At 36.2% G+C, this 18,101-nt stretch overlaps 1 protein-coding gene across 1 annotated transcript in view; it reads right to left on the reverse strand.

The window, feature by feature from the left end:
- Positions 1–2,163: 2,163 nt before the first annotated feature.
- LOC148411633 (5-hydroxytryptamine receptor 4) overlaps positions 2,164–18,101 on the reverse strand; it is a 39,922-nt gene continuing 23,984 nt past the window's right edge. The window contains exon 7 of the mRNA XM_088435901.1: positions 2,164–4,072. Within this exon, the coding sequence (XP_088292027.1) occupies positions 3,979–4,072 (94 nt within the window). The 3' untranslated portion in view covers positions 2,164–3,978. The remainder of the gene's footprint in view (positions 4,073–18,101) is intronic.

An 18,101-nucleotide genomic window follows, 5' to 3' on the forward strand; every position in this document is an offset into this window, starting at 1 on the left:
TCTCTAATCTAAATTACTTCAGGCTATGTACCACATCAATGGGAAGGAGTGACTAATATGCTTGAAACCATGTTAATTTTGTAACCAATATTTATCACAGTGATGTTATACGTTTCTTCTCACAATACAGTCCTGAGTTTTGAAAATCATTGTATTTCATCTCTTTCACTTGAATTCATTCAAATTCTCGCATATGATCTTATTTTTACCTCAAAATAAATCAATACATGTACGTTAACTTGAAAATAACTCTCGATACGTAATCTAAATGAACAAAAATAATGACCAAAAACATACCAGTATTACGTATCACTTAAGATTTGCCACAAATGAAGAAAACAGAGCTCCAATAAATATACACTTCATCAGGAACAAAATACTTGTCAACTGTGGAAACTAAATGTAGCACAGATATACCAATTGAATTGAAGAGTTTATGAAATGACCATAAATATATACTTATCATCCTGGAATTTAAGTATAACGTTTCCACATGAATAGTCATACCCCTGTATGGGAAACGCTGCAGTATATCCTACATGCACTGTTTTTATTTACTTTTCCTTCTCAAGAAAATAGTTTACTGCAGTGCACAGTGTGAATTTAACAACAACAATAAAAACTCATATTCTTATTGCTTAATAAAACCCTTCATGTTCCTGAGGCAGACCTGCAAAAAAGCAGTTCCACAAAATGTGCTCCTCAAGTTAAATAAATCGTTTGTAAAATTGCTTTGGAAAGAAAAAATAAATCAAGCCTTGCTAGCGTACAGTTATATTATGTTCAAGGAAAAAACACAACTTTTTTTAAACAATATACAAGGCAAAAAAAAAGCGAACAATCAAATTAAATGAGATCTACGGTATCAATTGTGTGTTAGTACTTTGGCATGCTTGCTTATAAAGACGTTTTCTAAATTGCTTTCCACAGACACCTCTTTTCAGGGAAAACTGATTATGAGAAATATGCATAGCAACAGTCAATGAGTCATTCCGCTAACACACGCACACAATCACATGCACACACACACACACACACACACACACACACGCGCACACACTCACACGCAGTTTTTCTATTGTAGTGGGGACATCACACCAACTAATTGCATTATCCTAGCCCCAAACCCGCAGCAAGCTTTTTGACTCAAGGTTCAACAAGGATTCTAAAATTTGACAAAAAGGCCAGACCAGGAGCAGATGGATGGTTTTAACAATCCACCTCCTACTCGAAAAAATGCAGGTCACTTCCACACAAAATTAACAAAAACTTTACCACACTGGTATTCAAGTGCCATGATTTTAGCTATTTGAATTAAATGACTTACAACAACTGAAAATTAAATGAACAAAAAGCTTTGTTTAGTGCTGACAGTTTCTATTTTAAAGCATTTATAGTTCTGCTATCCTATCACTCTCCTAATGACTAATAATTTCTTCAAGTTTGGCGGGCCGGATTAAAAATCATAAGGGGCCTCTGGGGCGTAGTTTGCCAAATTGCCAATGTTTACCCTAACCCCAACGAAACCATCACAACGGATTGCCTAAACCCTAACCTCAGCCAAAATCTAATTCAACCCTATACTCTAAAAGCCAAGTCTTGACCCTCAAAAAGAGGTCCAAACTTGTACTTTCACGAAAATTGTACCCACAAATACAAGAGGTCCCCACAAAGACAGTAAAAACTGGGTCGTCATCATGACGCAAAAATCAATACGCACACACACAGACACACACACAAAAAGGATTGAGGGATGCACTTTTGGCAGGATAAGTGATGTTGGCACAGGAGTCAAATTTGGAAATCCATCCTTTTGACAGGAAGTAGCATTTTGAGGGGCTTAATTTGACAAAACAAGAAATTCCTCGAGTGATTGGTTAATAGTAGGTTCTGTGGCAATCGCTGATTGTTGATTCTAGTGTCTGCTGTCATTGAATAGGCTGCCTGACGACGCCTTTGTGTGGGAGCGCTGTTAAAATCTTGTTAAAAATGTGTCTCCGGCCCACACAGAATAACATATTCCTCCTCTGAAAACACGTTTTTAATTTGCGTTCATGCTGATTCAAAGGGAGGGGCCATGACGCAAACACAAAGATGAACGAACCTGTGCACGAGTTGTGTCGTGTGATTGTGGACGAAAAAACAAGTCAATTCACCACAATAATCTATGAATTGTCAGTTTATTTTTAACTTCCAACATATAGTAGACATGAAAAAATGACTTTTGGATGAATACACTTTTGTTGTTGTTTCCCAACATTTTGGTTAAGGAAGAGTAAATGACACAATCCGTAAGGAGAGTCAGCAATCAAAAAAAAAAAAAAAAAAAGACGCTCAGTGGAAAATTACGTCCTTATAACGGTGCCAAAACGGTTCTTTTTTCATATGCCTGGATTATAACAGTAATATTTGCACCATCTCCATGCATGATCAAGTAATATGTAAACAAAAGTAAAGCGGGTGCGCAGCTATCAGAATGGAAATAAGAAATCATTTCTTCACTTGACTGGCTAAAATCCATTCAATGTTTTTATGTAACCTGCAGACTAACAAGTAAAAGCATGGCAATATAAAACCATTTTTCCATATTACTTTATAGTAAACCATTTAGCTACACGAGAGGGGGTTTCAGTATGATGACTTTGACTGCAAACTACAATCATAATAATAATCAAATTTTACGTCGACTATCCCAATCACGTTATGTTTGTAGAGACAGGCTTTTTTCAATGTGCAACGACTTTTTTGGACTATGCACGTTTACTAATTATTTTTGCTTACCTTGAACATTCTGCCCTCTAGTGGTCAATTTTAGTCAGTGCACGTCTAAAACGGCAAACATTAACTGCTTCAATTTTTCTTCACTTGTCACATCTTACAATGAAGCCAAAAGAGAGTGTACAAAATATATAAGAAATGTACGTTGTGTACTTAAATTTCGTTACATTAACCAAAGTCTGGCCTCCAATACTCAGCAGATGAAAGAAAATCAATTATATCTGAATAAAATTCACACAAATTCCATCCATCCATCCATCCATCCATCCATCCATCCATCCATCGTCCGTACCGCTTGTCTTCGCAAGGGTCAAGGGCATGCTGGTGCCAATCTCAGCTGTCTCTTGGCAGCAGGTGGGGTGCACCCTGAACTGTTTGCCAGAAAATCACAGGGCATACAGAGACTAACGACCACTCATACTCACAACAAAAAGTAAAACATTTGTCTGCTTAGTAGTCAAAATAAACGAATGCAATGGAAGAAAGAAAGTGCACATGTATGACACGATTGAAGGGATATCACAAATGTAAATTTTGATTAAATCGCCATGCGCAGTCATGTCATTTTTTCCAACATTGTCTTCTATATTTGCTCGTGTACATGAAAATGTTTGTTTCGTATGTGAAATACTTAAATTGCATTTGAATTTGCTGCGGGGGATTTGCCCTAATTTAATTGGGATATAAGAAACGCAAGTAAAAAAACATTATCTAGTCAAGAATATATTAAGAACATATAAAAAAAAATGTAGAAAATAACCTCTTGTAATATGCATGAACTTAATGCAGTTAGTTAAGGTGCAACATTATTGTAATTATCCTGGAATTAATCCAGGTCAATTAATGTTGGACTTTTGGATGCTTTGTTGTTGAAAGTGAGTCGGGAAAACTCTTCCCTACTTCCAATGAAGACATTTGTTCCTTAAAAAAGGGTAGTGAATGAAGCAGGCGCTTGGAAACACATGTATCCACAGTTGCTTCTTGTCATGTAAACAAAAAGTGAAGCACACACCTTACAGTCTTTACATCCCATTGTCCTGCTGTTGCTTTAAAAACTGCTGAAAATGTCCACCGGCATATTCGAGCTCATTAAATATCTAGCTAAGACAACATCGCTGACCAGTCTGGTAAACTTTGATCGGTTGACAGCAGTTGACGTCACTTGTCATCATGGCGAGCCCCCTGCTGGAGAAGTCTCTCTCAAAGAGGTCCAAGAGACTCTTGAGACTCTTGCTCATTGGCCAGTATGGTTCTTTTGTTGTCACAGTAACTTCGATTTGGTAAGAAGGACAATCTGAAAAATGCATACAAAGAAAATGTAAAGGTCAAATCTTCAGTAAGTCATACTTTTTTCTTTAGGAAAACACCATAAAATCGCTTCCCCTTTATAACACAAGTTTACATGCTTAAATCCAGGTGTTAAGGAGATAATTGATGCACGCTCCTAAAAAAAGGGGGTGTGGCCAGGCCTGGTGAGAAAAAGGAAAACAGAAATGTTCTTCAACTTAGGCTTGTCTTTTTTTTCCCCCCAGAGTGTTTTCTGTACAAGGAGTGTGTTTGCTGTCCAAACAAAGGCCTGTCTCTGTCCTCCACTTTAACAAGTGGAGACCTCCAGCAGTAGAAGCTTTGAAGGATTTAGTGTCGGACAATATGACGCCCTGCAAGTTTCACGAGCACTTTCGTGGAGAAAGCAAGCTTGATTACAGATTTAAAAAAAAAAAAAAAGAAAGAACAAGTGTTATGCCTAAATATAAATCACCAAAACCTTGTGGAATATTTCTATGGCAAGTTTTAAACATGTATGAAATAAGCATCAAACCTCAAGTAGATGAGTCAAAGACAATTTAGCACATGTCGGTTTCAGAATTTGGGTCCATTAAATATTCATTTATGAGATCACTTGACAAGAACAGCACTCATAAATAAAACATGGCAGTGACTATACCCCTATGGTGCCAAAATACTGGACAGACATCACATAAATCAGGGATAAAAAATATATATATATATATATATATATATATATATATATATATATATATATATATATATATATATATATATATATATATATATATATATATATATATATATACATACATACATACATACTAGTAGAAGAAAGATATATTTATTTTCTGTGACTCAGTAAAATGCTTCCTTGTGTTCCATTAACACTTCCAATTACATTATTTGAAACTTCATTGCATACTTGAGGTGATCTTTGAAATTCCATGAAACCCTACAGAGCAAACCTCAAAACTGATTTATGGTGGTCTCCACCATTTCTATATTCCATGAATACCAATACCACATCCATCCATCCATCCATCCATCCATCCATCCATCCATCCATCCATCCATCCATCCATCCATCCGTCCATCCGTCCATCCGTCCATCCGTCCGTCCGTAAATGAGCATTAAATATATCCTTAATTCTTTGGAACCATTCCAATTCAATCACATGCATTAGCTTCAAGAGCGATTCCCATTTACCTTCACTTGTGCACTTTGTTGCTTCTGACGGAGGGGAAAAAAACTCAACAGCTTTCTTATCAGTTTCAATTCATTCAGGCTGAGTTGAGATCCAGGTCAGTGTAGCGAACATACATATATGGTATGATTCTTGGCTAGACTTGGCTAACATCTTGTGCCTTTAAGGCCTAGGCAGATGTTTTGAGTATCAGACATATCAAATGAAAAGTCATACTTCACACATTGAATATATGAGTGTAATGCATTGCATACTGTATATTTTTGCTGGTTTAAGTGAAGATGTTTTTTTCCACAGGCATCTTCATTCTGACATGTTGTAGCAGTAAAGACATCATAGAACATTCCAAAGGAAAAAAAAGGGCTGTTTTCTCATGTCTTAAATCAAAACCACTAAAACCACCGTTAGACCGCTTTGTACCATTTGGAGTCTTATGCCCTAGTGTGTGTGTGTGTGTGTGTGTGTGTGTGTGTGTGTGAGTGATTACTAATCTGCTCCTGTGTGTGTTTACTAATCTGCTCCTCTGCTGTCCTGCTGGATAAAAGGCGATGTCAGAGCACTTTCGCATTCAGCATGGGGACTTTGAGAGATTATTCATCAATTTGTGAATTTTTAGGACTGCCAAAAGAGGGTTTGGTCATGAATGAGTTTTTCATGTTGTGGGTATAAAAGAAACAAAAAAGTTGAGGAACATCAATTTCACAAAGAATCACGGAATGGTTATGTGGGAATGGTGAACAACAGAACGGAAAATATTAATTCTGACAATCTGGTATGATAGCTAGTTTTAGTGTGAGCAATAGCTAACCAGCTGGATAGCTAACTAGATCCATCCTTCAGATGAACACACTGGAAAATGGGACTCAGCACTTGCAATTTGAGTCATTATTATTTAGCTGATCTATATTTTCAGAACTCAAATACTGTATCTCTGACAGATATGATTGTTTTTGCTATCTCTAGCTTCAGGTTATTTTCTTATGATTACATTCGAATATCTTTTAGAATATCTACAATTTGAAGTTAGAGTAAATTTTCAATTCATGATGATATGCCATTTAAAATTTGATTAGGGTTAGGTGAAGATGAAAGCCTTGTTATTTGATAAAATATCGTAAACCTAAGAGACTAGATGGACCATATATTGCAATTTGTAAAAAAGGCCCACCCCTGTCATTCTTCTTGATACGTCATCTTTTACAGATTGATAGAAAGCCCACATTCTACAGATGTTTGCCATTCTGAACATTTGATGCATTGATGGACCTTTTTTCTTTCTGAGTTGGAAATGTCATACTACATTTGAATGCACCATGTCATTAGTGGCTAATGCTGACACAAGTGACTTGTGCCATTTGTACAATGATGGCGTAATTAACTAGCGGTTTAATAGCGCCTTTAATAGCTGATTGAATCTGTTTTTTTTTTAAGGTGGTGTGTGTTTATGTTGGTATAGACATGATGTGATGGCAATAAAAACAGTCACGATAAAGAGTGACACGAGCTGTAAAAATAAAAACATTTAACAACTATTGCTTTGATTGATATGCATTTTGCTTTTGTTTTATTATTTTCTTTATTGAGAAAAAATATTTTGGTGTATTAATTTTGTAATTATTTTGGTACATTTTTTTAAATTCTAAATCATGGAAAATGAGAATCCCGATTCCTTTGTGAATCTACTATTTTCCATCCATGTCTCCTTGAGAAACTGCGCTATGTATGCTATTTGAGAAAGATGTACGGTAACTGAAAATGAATGTTTTTCTTCAAAGGCAAGTTCTGACTTTTCTATTTTTGCTTGAACTTTAACTAGCTTGAGTCCAGAGACTTGATACATGCAGCTTTTTGTCCTCGCAACACTAAGGGGAAGACAAATTTGTCTTCCCAGTGGAAGTGCATGTGGATTGTTTTGATACATCTCAAATGCTGCAAGGCATTTGACTGAAAGCATGTGGCCCAAGAGAGATAAACACAGGATATATGAGACGTGTGTGTGTTCCTTTCATTTGCTTCTAATATCCTTCAAGGACATTAAATAATCAAATTTCACTCTTATCTCTTTGGCTTTTGGAATTGCAGAAGTGAGAATTTTGATGAAGGTGACCGATAAGCCAAGTTTTCCCATCGGCATGTTTACATGGGAAGTTGCGAGTTCAAATCCCATCATTGGCTAGGCTAAATGGAAGACGTCTAAATTAATTAAGTACAAACTGTTACAGGAAGACTCAAAATTGTGCTTTGTTTAGGGAATTTTTTGCTTGACCAATTATAGAAAGCCAATGTGTATTGTTGGATTTTTTTCTCAAACAGCAGGCATGAGTGCATTTGGTCAAAAGAAGCAGAGGCCAGGAGGAAACAAATTAGAACCCGTTTAATCCAATGTAGTGTAGTGCAGGGATTAATAAATACAATAGGTTGTACCTGTCCTGTACTTAGTAACGTTTTGAGCAAATTCAATAATGTAATGTACTTTGGTAGTAGATTAAGTTCTTTCAGATGTAACATTCTGATTTTCCTGTTCACATAAACATGCACACAAACGTACACACACACACATGCACAGACATTAAAAATAGAACAGACAGAAGAATTACTTGGACATCTCTCAATTCAAGAAATATGTTGGACAGATCAACAGGGAGTTAAGGCTTCATCTTGGCTACCGCATACATAATAAACATCTACAGATGCATTCAACAAGCAGTGTGTGTATGGCACCGGGACCAAAACAAGCTAAATTATTTGACCCAAAGCAGCTCAAAACACCAATGTCAATCGAACATCACAAACTCACGAGCCATAACTTAACTTACTCTGTTTTAATTTCTATGAATCAAACTTTGATGTCAATAGAAGTTGATTGATAACCATGAGATGACTGGTTAAAGAAGACACTAAAAACCTCCAAAATATGCTTGGTTTTTAACTGAACACTTATATTTAGTGAAACGCCTTAAGCCTAAAAAGCAAATTAGACAAAAATGTTCAAATATTCCTGAAAAGCATAAAACACTGCCTTTTCTAACACGTCTTTTAGGACACTTGTGTGGACTGTGTGATACAAATAGGTCACCCCTATTAGAAATGGACCACTGGTCTGAGACGAAAAAAAATTGGCTGCTGTAGCACGTGGCTGTGCAGATGTCTCAGACTATGATTAATGGATTAAAACACAAACGAACCCAGTTAGTTGCAAAGCTAATCAAACTAGCATTCACTCCTGCAGTGTGTGAATGCTGAACATCCAAATGTACATGTACTGTATGTCCAGCCATCAATTTTCAATATCATTGCATCTGTTTGAGAATGTGGTTCATCATTCAGCATTCTTCCACCTAGATTGACAGCAAATCAAGTCAACTGTGTTCCCGCCCGGAAAAGCACAACCCCCCTCTTTTTTTTTTCTTTAAAATGCTTGCACACATTCACAATATACCCAACAAAATACCAACACTCAGTCTAACCCGCCTCTGTGCAAAGAGTACTGTATTTGAATGCCAAGAAAATCGATTCGGCTTCCATGTAACTACACAGGATGCACGCTCTATAAGGAAGAGGCAACAAACATCATGTGACGCGCCAACGGCGTTTTGCAAAGGGTAACATCAAAATAAACACACCAAATAACGCACTGACATCATTGCAAACTGTTCATTCAAACTGTCATTGTTCACTTTATTTTGAAGTTGGCTGGTGGTTGCTAGCAACTCAATTTACTCTTCCTCGTGACTCTTTTTTTTTTTTTTTTTACTTTTATTGCCATCACATCACGTCCCTCTCGACATCAGGAAAGCAGGAATCATTGTTCAATGAAGCCATTTTAAATTAAAACATGTTTTGAATCAAATCGATGTGTGAAATCATACACCCAAAGACTTGCAGCAGTCATCAAAATAGAATTCAAAGTGTTGCTTTACCACTCAATATGTTGTAGGCTAAGAAAAATGTATAGAAAAAGATTGAATCCATACATTTTCTTGCATGCATCAAGCTTTATGAAAATGTTTTTTTATTATTATTATTAGATATGGTTTACTGTGGTTTCTATTTCCCGGAAAACAATATTGAAAGGACTATCAAATCATTACCAATTTGAATGAACACAATTAACAAATTCAGATCTTGTTCTTTATGTGTATTAGTATACAAACTAGTGTAAATTGGCAGGTCTAGGGCTGCACGATTGTTTTGGTCAATATTGAAGCCGCGATTATTAATCAATTTATTCAACATGTTTGGTCGAACCTGTCTATTTATGTCCCTTAAAAAAAGCAGTCTATAAATAAGGCTTCAAGGCTTAATACTTACAAATAATAATGACAAACAAAAATAAATAAATAAAGTAAATAATAATTAATGGCAAAAACTTGGCACACTGGGCAACACAACTAAATTACTTGAGTGCAAAGCAATGAAAAAATAAGCCAAGTTAAAATCAAGCACATTATTTACTTTTCAGCAAATGTTAATCAATTAGCAGGGAAAATGTCATTTTCAGTCATTTCAAAACAAATGAATTCAAACTTTTTGCCAATTGGATTTTTCGAATTGGGTCTCAATGGACTGCTAGCACTGTAAATATTAGAAACCAGGTGAGAAACTAAATGCCATTTGACCATGGAAAATGATAGGGGGAGAAAATCAGAAACTTTTGTCATGCAAACATGAGGGAAACATTGCACCCTGGTGGTAGTGCTTGATCTGACTTGAATTCAAAAAAGTGCTTGCCTTTTAAATGTTAATATCACCATGGATCATCTTAATTATTTGTGGAAGCCAATATCGTGATCGCGATTAAAACTCGATTAATTGTGCAGCCCTAGGCGGGTCATGTTGGTTTAAAGAATATTCAAGAATTTCAATCGTTTAAAAAATGAATAAATAATAATTAATCTGTCCTTTATAAAGGTGTTTGTGACACCTCACAGGGTGCCAAAAGTGACAAAAGCAGCCAAAATGCATGACAGACAGAAAATAATAAAACAAAGTTGGGGAGTGGTATAATCAACAATTCCTGAGAGTGTCAACATGATGCAATGTAATATTCAGGTAATTTTAGTCAAATAACCACAGGCCAAATAATAAAATAATATAATTAATAAAAGACGAATAATAAAGCAAGCACACTGTCAAATACTGGCTTAACTGTGCATGTGTGTGTGCAAACTCCAAAGTGCATACTTAGACTCGGGTCCTGCAACCTCTTCAGAAGCCTTTTCTGGGTTTCTGGGACACAAAGTCCCCTATGTGTCATATTTGCTTCATATCAAACAGGAACCCTCAATGAAGTAGCTCAATCTCTGCAGTACAACCTGTGTGTGTGTTTTTTCTACGTACCTGCACAAATGATAGACAGATGCTTCATGTCATTTGATATCTGAATTGAAACATGACAAACGATTAGTCATTTTCATTCACATAGTGTATTTGACCATCCAAGAAAAAATATCTAGTATGTCCGATCCGCTTTTTGAACTGTAGCATATGCTAAAATTACATTTTAACATGGCCTGCAATGCTATCTAAAAAAAAAAAAAAAAAGGAACGGAAACGAACGACCGCGTTAAAAGTGTGGGGAAAAAAATCTATCTATAATTTGTCTCATCCCCTTTAACAAAATTTTTTAACATAGCACTTTTAAATACTTACATTATACAAACAATATGTAATTACATGCTTGATTGACTGGTTTCTACATTGTTTAATGAGTTAAAAAAAAAACAGCGCCCTTCATTATTTTTACATGCCTTCCTCAGAGGAAAAGGTTTATAGGGCTATAATATTTAAACTGTGGACTTTTTCCAACAATCTGATTGATTTTGAACTACGCAGTGAATGCAAATACTCACAAAGACTATATAGCAAACATGCAGTATTTTGCAGGTAACAATACACCCAAGTGTTATCAAGGATAATATTTTTCCTGGAGGGAGGCTTTTTTATTTGCATCAGTGCGTTTTTTAAAATGTCTTTAATGATTTATCATGATCTATTCTGTTGGAGAAAAGATAATACCCCCTTGTAATATTTTGTATGATGAGAAGAAGAAGTCAATATTTTTTCAAGTGTGGCATTTATTTAGTTAAATAGATGACACACTTAATAATTTAATCGAGATACGGTGCCCAAGAGGCTGTTTTAAACATTACAATGCAAATCAGTCAAGGCTCAATACACGGCCAATTTGAGAAAGCCGAGGGCAAAAAGCGCACAGTCTATGCATCCTCGCAGACAAACAAGCGCCTGACACCTGATAATCGTATTTCAGGATGAGAAGTGACCTCGCTTGGCCTCTGCCTTTTAATTTCTTCTACCATAGTCTTGAACGCTGTAATTCCTTGGACCACTGTAGGTCTTCTGCTGCGGCTTTAAATCCTTGGAACAAGATAATTCAATTCAACAAGAATCTTGCCTGCAAATTTCATTCATACCATTTTATACTTGAAACATGGCTTTATTATTTAGTCACATATTGTTTAAACCTGTTTTTCATGACGGGACACCCTTAGGGGGAAATGTTAGCTTTTACTAAATGATAAAATATGTGCATGGAAATCAGAGAGCTCCGTAAAAAAACCCATGGAGGAAAAGATTTTAATTCCTAAATGGGAGGGAGTCGGTTGGAACTGTTGGAGGAAGACTTGGTGATTGGTGAGCATCTACTCTATTATACTGCTCATTTTCACTCTCTTTTCAATTTTCTAAACTCAATTTACACTCTTCTGTATTTTTTTATGTTGCACGCCACATACAGAATAAGATGAATCATTTTGTTGATTTTTTTCTGAGACTTGTGAATGACTGGTACGCTCGTTAAAACGCGGTGTCAAAAATATCCCAAACTAGGTAAATAGCTAACTTGGGTTATTCACACTAGTCAATTTAAAGCACTATCAAAAACAGCTTGGCCAAAAATAACCAAATTATAACTCAAAATAGGACCCAACCAATATTTGGGTTAGTTTGACCCAACATCGTGGGTTGTTTTGCACAAGACAACCTCAAAATTTAGGTTTTAGCCTATAAACAACCGAGAAAGATGGGTTAAATTGACCCAAATATTGGGTCATTACTTTTTGACCCATAATTAGGTTATTTTTAAGAGTGGGTTAAGGATTTATTTAAAGTTTTGATCCAACAAGGGGTAAAAACCAGCAATGTTTGGAGGCAGATCTAGATTTTTGGCTGATTTTTTTCTCTTTAATTACTGTGTGGTTGTTTTACTAGTAGTAGTACTAGTATTTGAACGGATGTCATATTTAACACATGTATGCTTAATTTATGTCACTTTTTTTTTTTAAACAAACGGTTACTTTAGGTTGTGTAAATTAGTGACATCCAGGTCAGTTCTTCATCGTCAAAATTAAGATTTGCTTGTTTTAATTGTCAGGTCCGTAGAATGACCACATTAACAAATGTCTTGTTATACAGTAAATTTAAGGATGCATATAGATTTCGAAATAGTAAATAATAATATCACTGTCACTTCTAGAATATAGATGGATGGAGCTTTCTGTACCGTAGGTGCTTTTTCATTGAATGAATTACAGATATAGACCCAAACATTTTAAAGGCATGAAAGCGTACTACCAGTCAAGTTCATACTTTGCAAGGATAGGCCACTAAAGCATAAACACAATATTCAGCTTCTTTTCAAATAAACACACTGAAATCCAAAAGAATCATTCTGCTATTGATATGTTTTAAAACATTAAATAAATAAATAGAATTGGTAAAAAATAAAAACAACCAAATAATCTTTTGCTAGCAAGCAAATGTACCAATATTATCCCCAAATGACACAAAAGCTCCAAAGTGTACAAGAACATATTTTGAAATATCAAGTCTAAGATTCACCTGCAGCTACAACCACTTACTGCAAATACTGAATGAAATCCTCTGGCAACACCACTGAAGCACAATCCTATTAACTTTTATCGTTTTTATTATTAATGGAGCTTTTTCATTCTTAGGTTTCAATCCAATAATCACCATTTAGGCGTGTGGGATCCAACATTTTGGGACCAAGGGGATACAGTAAAAAAAAATAAAACTCATACTCACACACGCAAATGCTTAGCCTTTCGCAGACATATTTGGAAGAGCAGGAAAATTGCTGGTCATGAAGAAAATTACAATTACGCACATAAACCACACACGTCTTTCTGTGCTGAATTTAAAAGAAATGGAGGGGAGATGTTTTAATTGAATGGAAATTGAATGGTTGTGTTCCCTCCCACAGTGGCGTAAACGCCCCCTTCCCCCTGTGCTGGTGACCAAAAAAAAAACATAAGAAAGAATACGCCACCAATGCGCACGGTTAGACTGTTTTTGGGTACTTGAATTGTGCTTGGCACAAAAATAAGACCTGAAATGTTTAAAGTGTGGGAAAAGTGTTTTGTTTTTGCTGCAATTTATAAATTAATGGCCGGATAGAAGAAGGAAAGGAATAGAAGGACCAATAGCCAGAAAATAGTGCTATTTTGACTTGTTATGAAGTCAAAATTCAAGATCACAAACATTAATACAAACTACAAAATTCGGCTTTTACTAATTAAGGGAATTTTCTAAAGATAGCCCTAAGTATCATTATTTTCAACACAGGTGCAAAATAATCCAAAACAAAACCTCTGACTTACAGTAGTTGATTTATTTTGTCTCTACTTGTACAGACATCAAATACCATGTGTTGAATTGGTCACATATTTTTTTTCTACTCATCCCATTTGTGTTAAAGTGAGATTATCTGCGAGAGAGGAGCGGGGTAGCGGCGTCAGTAATTCCAGCCGCTCTCTAAACGATGGGAAAGTGCGATAACGCAAACCCTCTGAGCCCCCGTCGGAGCCTGGCAAGAGATGTGATGCAATGAACAGCGTTTCAACAGGCTGAAATGAAGTTAGGATTTATTTTAGCGCTGCGTGTTGTTTTCGGCAGCGTATCTCTCAGGCCATCGGTCAGCTGAGGCGAGAGTCCTGAGGCTGTGTTCACACAGGCTGTAGCTTAGATCAAATTAATCATGAGACTCGAGAGCGATGACTAAAAGTTCATTCTGAACATATTGAAACTGCTCGGCTCCATTTTATGTGGTGGGCAACGTTAGATTTAGATAGAGTGGGTGTGGGGCAAGCTACATGTTTATACACAAGTTAGAGCTTTGTAATGGGCCCCTATCATGGAAATTCAATTTTTGGGTGTTTTTAAACATCTAACAATTTTAATTCCCCACTCCAAACACCCCCAGTATTTTTTTCCTGCTTTAGCCCAATTCTGAGCAGTCCTCGCTTGTTCCGTGCTTTCAACACCGACCCCGCCCGAGCAGAGAAAAAGGGCTTGCGAGAGGCGCGATAATCCGAGCACCCATGCTTATTTTTACTTTAGGTTTTAAACCTAAATTGGGAGGAAGACATTTTGTACAGTCAGTCAAGTAAACAAAGTTCAATTCATTACAAGTTTCACTGTAAAAAAATGTTGATGTGGTGAAAATGTGTGCTAGGAAGCACATGGCTGTACAACCAGCAGGTGTTTGTGATTGCCGACATTTCGTGGAGGACTTCATGGTGACCCTTCGCCAAAACAAGAATGAATGTAACTACGAATATCTTACGTTTCTCAATGTGAAGTACCGTTTACATCTGCCTTTGAGCTTAAGAACAATGCAAAATCACGGTTGCACATATGAGTTTACATATCGTAAGGTTATTCTAGATTTTGTTCTTTGTTATTGTTTTGTGGCTGGTCGGCTTTAGAACGATGTCTTGAAGGGGGAGTCGCAACCGCAAAGTGAGAGGTGTGGTTTCAGTCAATGCTTCACTTCCTGGTTAGCTATTTTTAGAAACTCCCATTTTATAAGAATTTACACCGCCAATGCGACAAAAGTAAGTTTTCATAATGCAGATAATTAATGCTGGGAAGTTTAGAATTTCATGTGAGGTGCCACTCTAGAGCATTGTACATACATAGGTGTTAATGTCAATAATACTGGGATCAATCAACACCTCAAAATTGTGTCGACATGTCTGCTGCCCAATTTGACACCATTCATATGCCAAGGTCGTGGGTTTGATTTAAAAGAAATGGCCTTCCTGTGCAGAGTTTGCAAATTCTCTCCATGCCGGCATGGGTTTTCTCCGGGTAAACCGGGTTCCTCCCACATTCCCTAAATCATGTATGGTAGGTATATTTGCTTTATAGATTTATATCACTGCCACATAAACAAGGGAACCAAGGCACTTGTTTTTTGTTTTTTTTATCCTTGCACTCCAACTAATTATAGACGTAACATTTTCAGAATATTTCAACAGAAGGAGAAAAGGATGACGAAATCTGAGCAAGAGAGAGCAAAGGAGTGAGATTTACATTGGGTCTGCCGGAGGATTTTGGTTTCAATCAAACAACAATAAATTGTACATGTCTCATAATAAATCACTGACTGCAAGGTTTACACTAAAGCAGCCTGCGTGTTTTTTCCAAGTGACTGCGCTCCACAAAACACCAGAAGTTAACCACTTCTCCATCACACAGTAACACGGCTGTAAGTTTACCAAAACCCAACTCTGGATAGGTGGCATGGAAATGGTCAAATACAATTGAGGAAACTCATTATACAGTAAATGCATCTGATTGCGATTTTGGGGAGAATTGCAATATCTTATCAAATGTGATGTTATATCACGCGAGCTGCTTTTACACTTGTGTACTAATTCATCAGTTCAAGATTATGATCATGATCCGGATTTTAAAAACTTAAACAGGGGACTCTACAATTTTGAAATATGCATTTTTTTCCAGAAAATTCTTTTTGAAACACATTTGATTTAGTCAATCTGGTGACCGGTGGTTATGTTAGTAATTTAGCTAATGCTATCTTGGATGTCTTAATGAGGTTAAAGGAGTCAGGGCACTCGCCATGATCCGAGCATTTTTGCTCAGTCCCAGGGTTGAGCAATGTAGAATTGCAATGTAGAACTTGATCTGCAGAGGAGCTATTTTTATTTTGGTTTGTCAAATAAATGAAAAACAATGTTCCATGATCTATGATGTACTCACTGACTATTCCTTGCTGTTTGGTACCTGGTAATGATTATTTCTAAAGATGTGTACTGTGCGAGCGTTCATTGAAGGGTTCAACTGCACAAGTACAGTACTTTTTCATTTTTGCTTCTCCATTGCTAACACTGTTGAACACAAACACTTTTTTCTGCAAAACCTTGCTCATCAAACTGAAAATAAATTGACACAACAACAACAAAAAAGCACCAGCGGAAATTCTGAGCTTGCTATGATTACATTTCCAATGATTCTTGGAAGCAGAAGCAGGAAGTAGTTCTTTTTCAGGTATGTGGCAAACTGAATGTCAGAGCCATCCGTTAAATTCCTTTTGATTAGTTTTTCGTATTAATTGCAATGACAACTGTGTGATTGACAACAACAAACAATGTGAGCTATGTAAATATGGTCCAAAACAATGGGGTTGGCAAAGTTGAGACACAAGACTTCAAATCGGCACTGTCCTGGTTAATGGTCACTTTACATTAACTATATTGATTATTAGTCATTAGAATTGACAATATTTCTATTAGTCATTTTTATTTTATTTTTTTTACTTTCTTCACGTAAAGCGCAAACAGCAGTGTTTTTTCACTTTTATTGCAATGAGATCTGTTTCCAATCTGAATGTGATTCTACACTGTCCCCACTAAATGGAACAGGAAGTCCATGGATGAGGGCGAAGGTGTCACTACACGGCTAAAGGTAAATTCAGGATGCAAGCCAATGAGCAGATTTAGTGTCACAGGAAGACTTTGACACACTGAGTTGTAGTTTGTTATGTTTCCAAGCAGAAACGTAACACACACAGAAGAGCTAGCTTTAGCCATTTTTTGGCTCACTATTACATGTTTAAACTTCCAAGTACCTTTTTATAGAGCACCTATCATTCTTGCTTTTATTGTGGAGTTAGGCCTTGCACATTCCCACACTTTTCTATTTTCATAGTGGGAGATGCTGATAGAATCCCAGAGATAATGCGAGTGCACCAAGGGCAGATTTAACAGGGTTTCTACCATGTATGAAGCAAATAGACTACTTTTAAGACATTGGGAAAGACATCTTACATGTATCTTTTATCAACATGAATTCATACAATCTGGCCTCGTACAATTAATGTTTAAAGTTTAAATGTTTATTGTTTTTGTGAGTTCCTCACAGTTCCAAAATCGTATCTGCACCCCTGGGAGATGGTCATTGCTGTGATTTCATTGCAGATTTTAACTCCTTTCAGCATTTATACGATAAAAATTCAAATTCTTATTGCATAAGATACAAATGAACATAGAGATACGTGCTTTAATTTATTTTTACGTGCTTTAATTTATTTTTACACATCGCACAAATTATTCTCCATTGCAATAATATGAAGATGCGGAAGAGACTCGGACGAAACTTTTTCTGTGTTCCATGGTCTTAATTACTGTATTTTTCGGACTATGAGCCGCAACTTTTTCCTCATATTTTGAGCCCTGTGGCTTATAGTCCAGTGCATTTTATCTGTGTTTTTTTTTTTTTTTTTTGCTAGCCACCAGCAAGGAAATGTGTGTATGTGTTCGCGGTATCAATTTATGGAACAACTATCAAATAGAACTGAAAAGATGTGAATCAATGGCTGTGCTCAAAAATAGTTAAAACAATATATTATTTAAAAAATATATATGTCTAAATTTAATAAGAGAATGTATAAAATTTGGGGTAAATTTGTGATGTGTAAATTTTATATAGAGTACACAGTAGAAGTGATTTTATTTATGATTGTACATCAAACAAAGGGAG

The sequence above is a fragment of the Hippichthys cyanospilos genome, chromosome 15 (genome assembly GCF_059441005.1).
Source record: "Hippichthys cyanospilos isolate Australia breed blue-spotted pipefish chromosome 15, RoL_Hcya_1.0, whole genome shotgun sequence".
NCBI classification, from domain to species: Eukaryota; Metazoa; Chordata; class Actinopteri; order Syngnathiformes; family Syngnathidae; genus Hippichthys; species Hippichthys cyanospilos.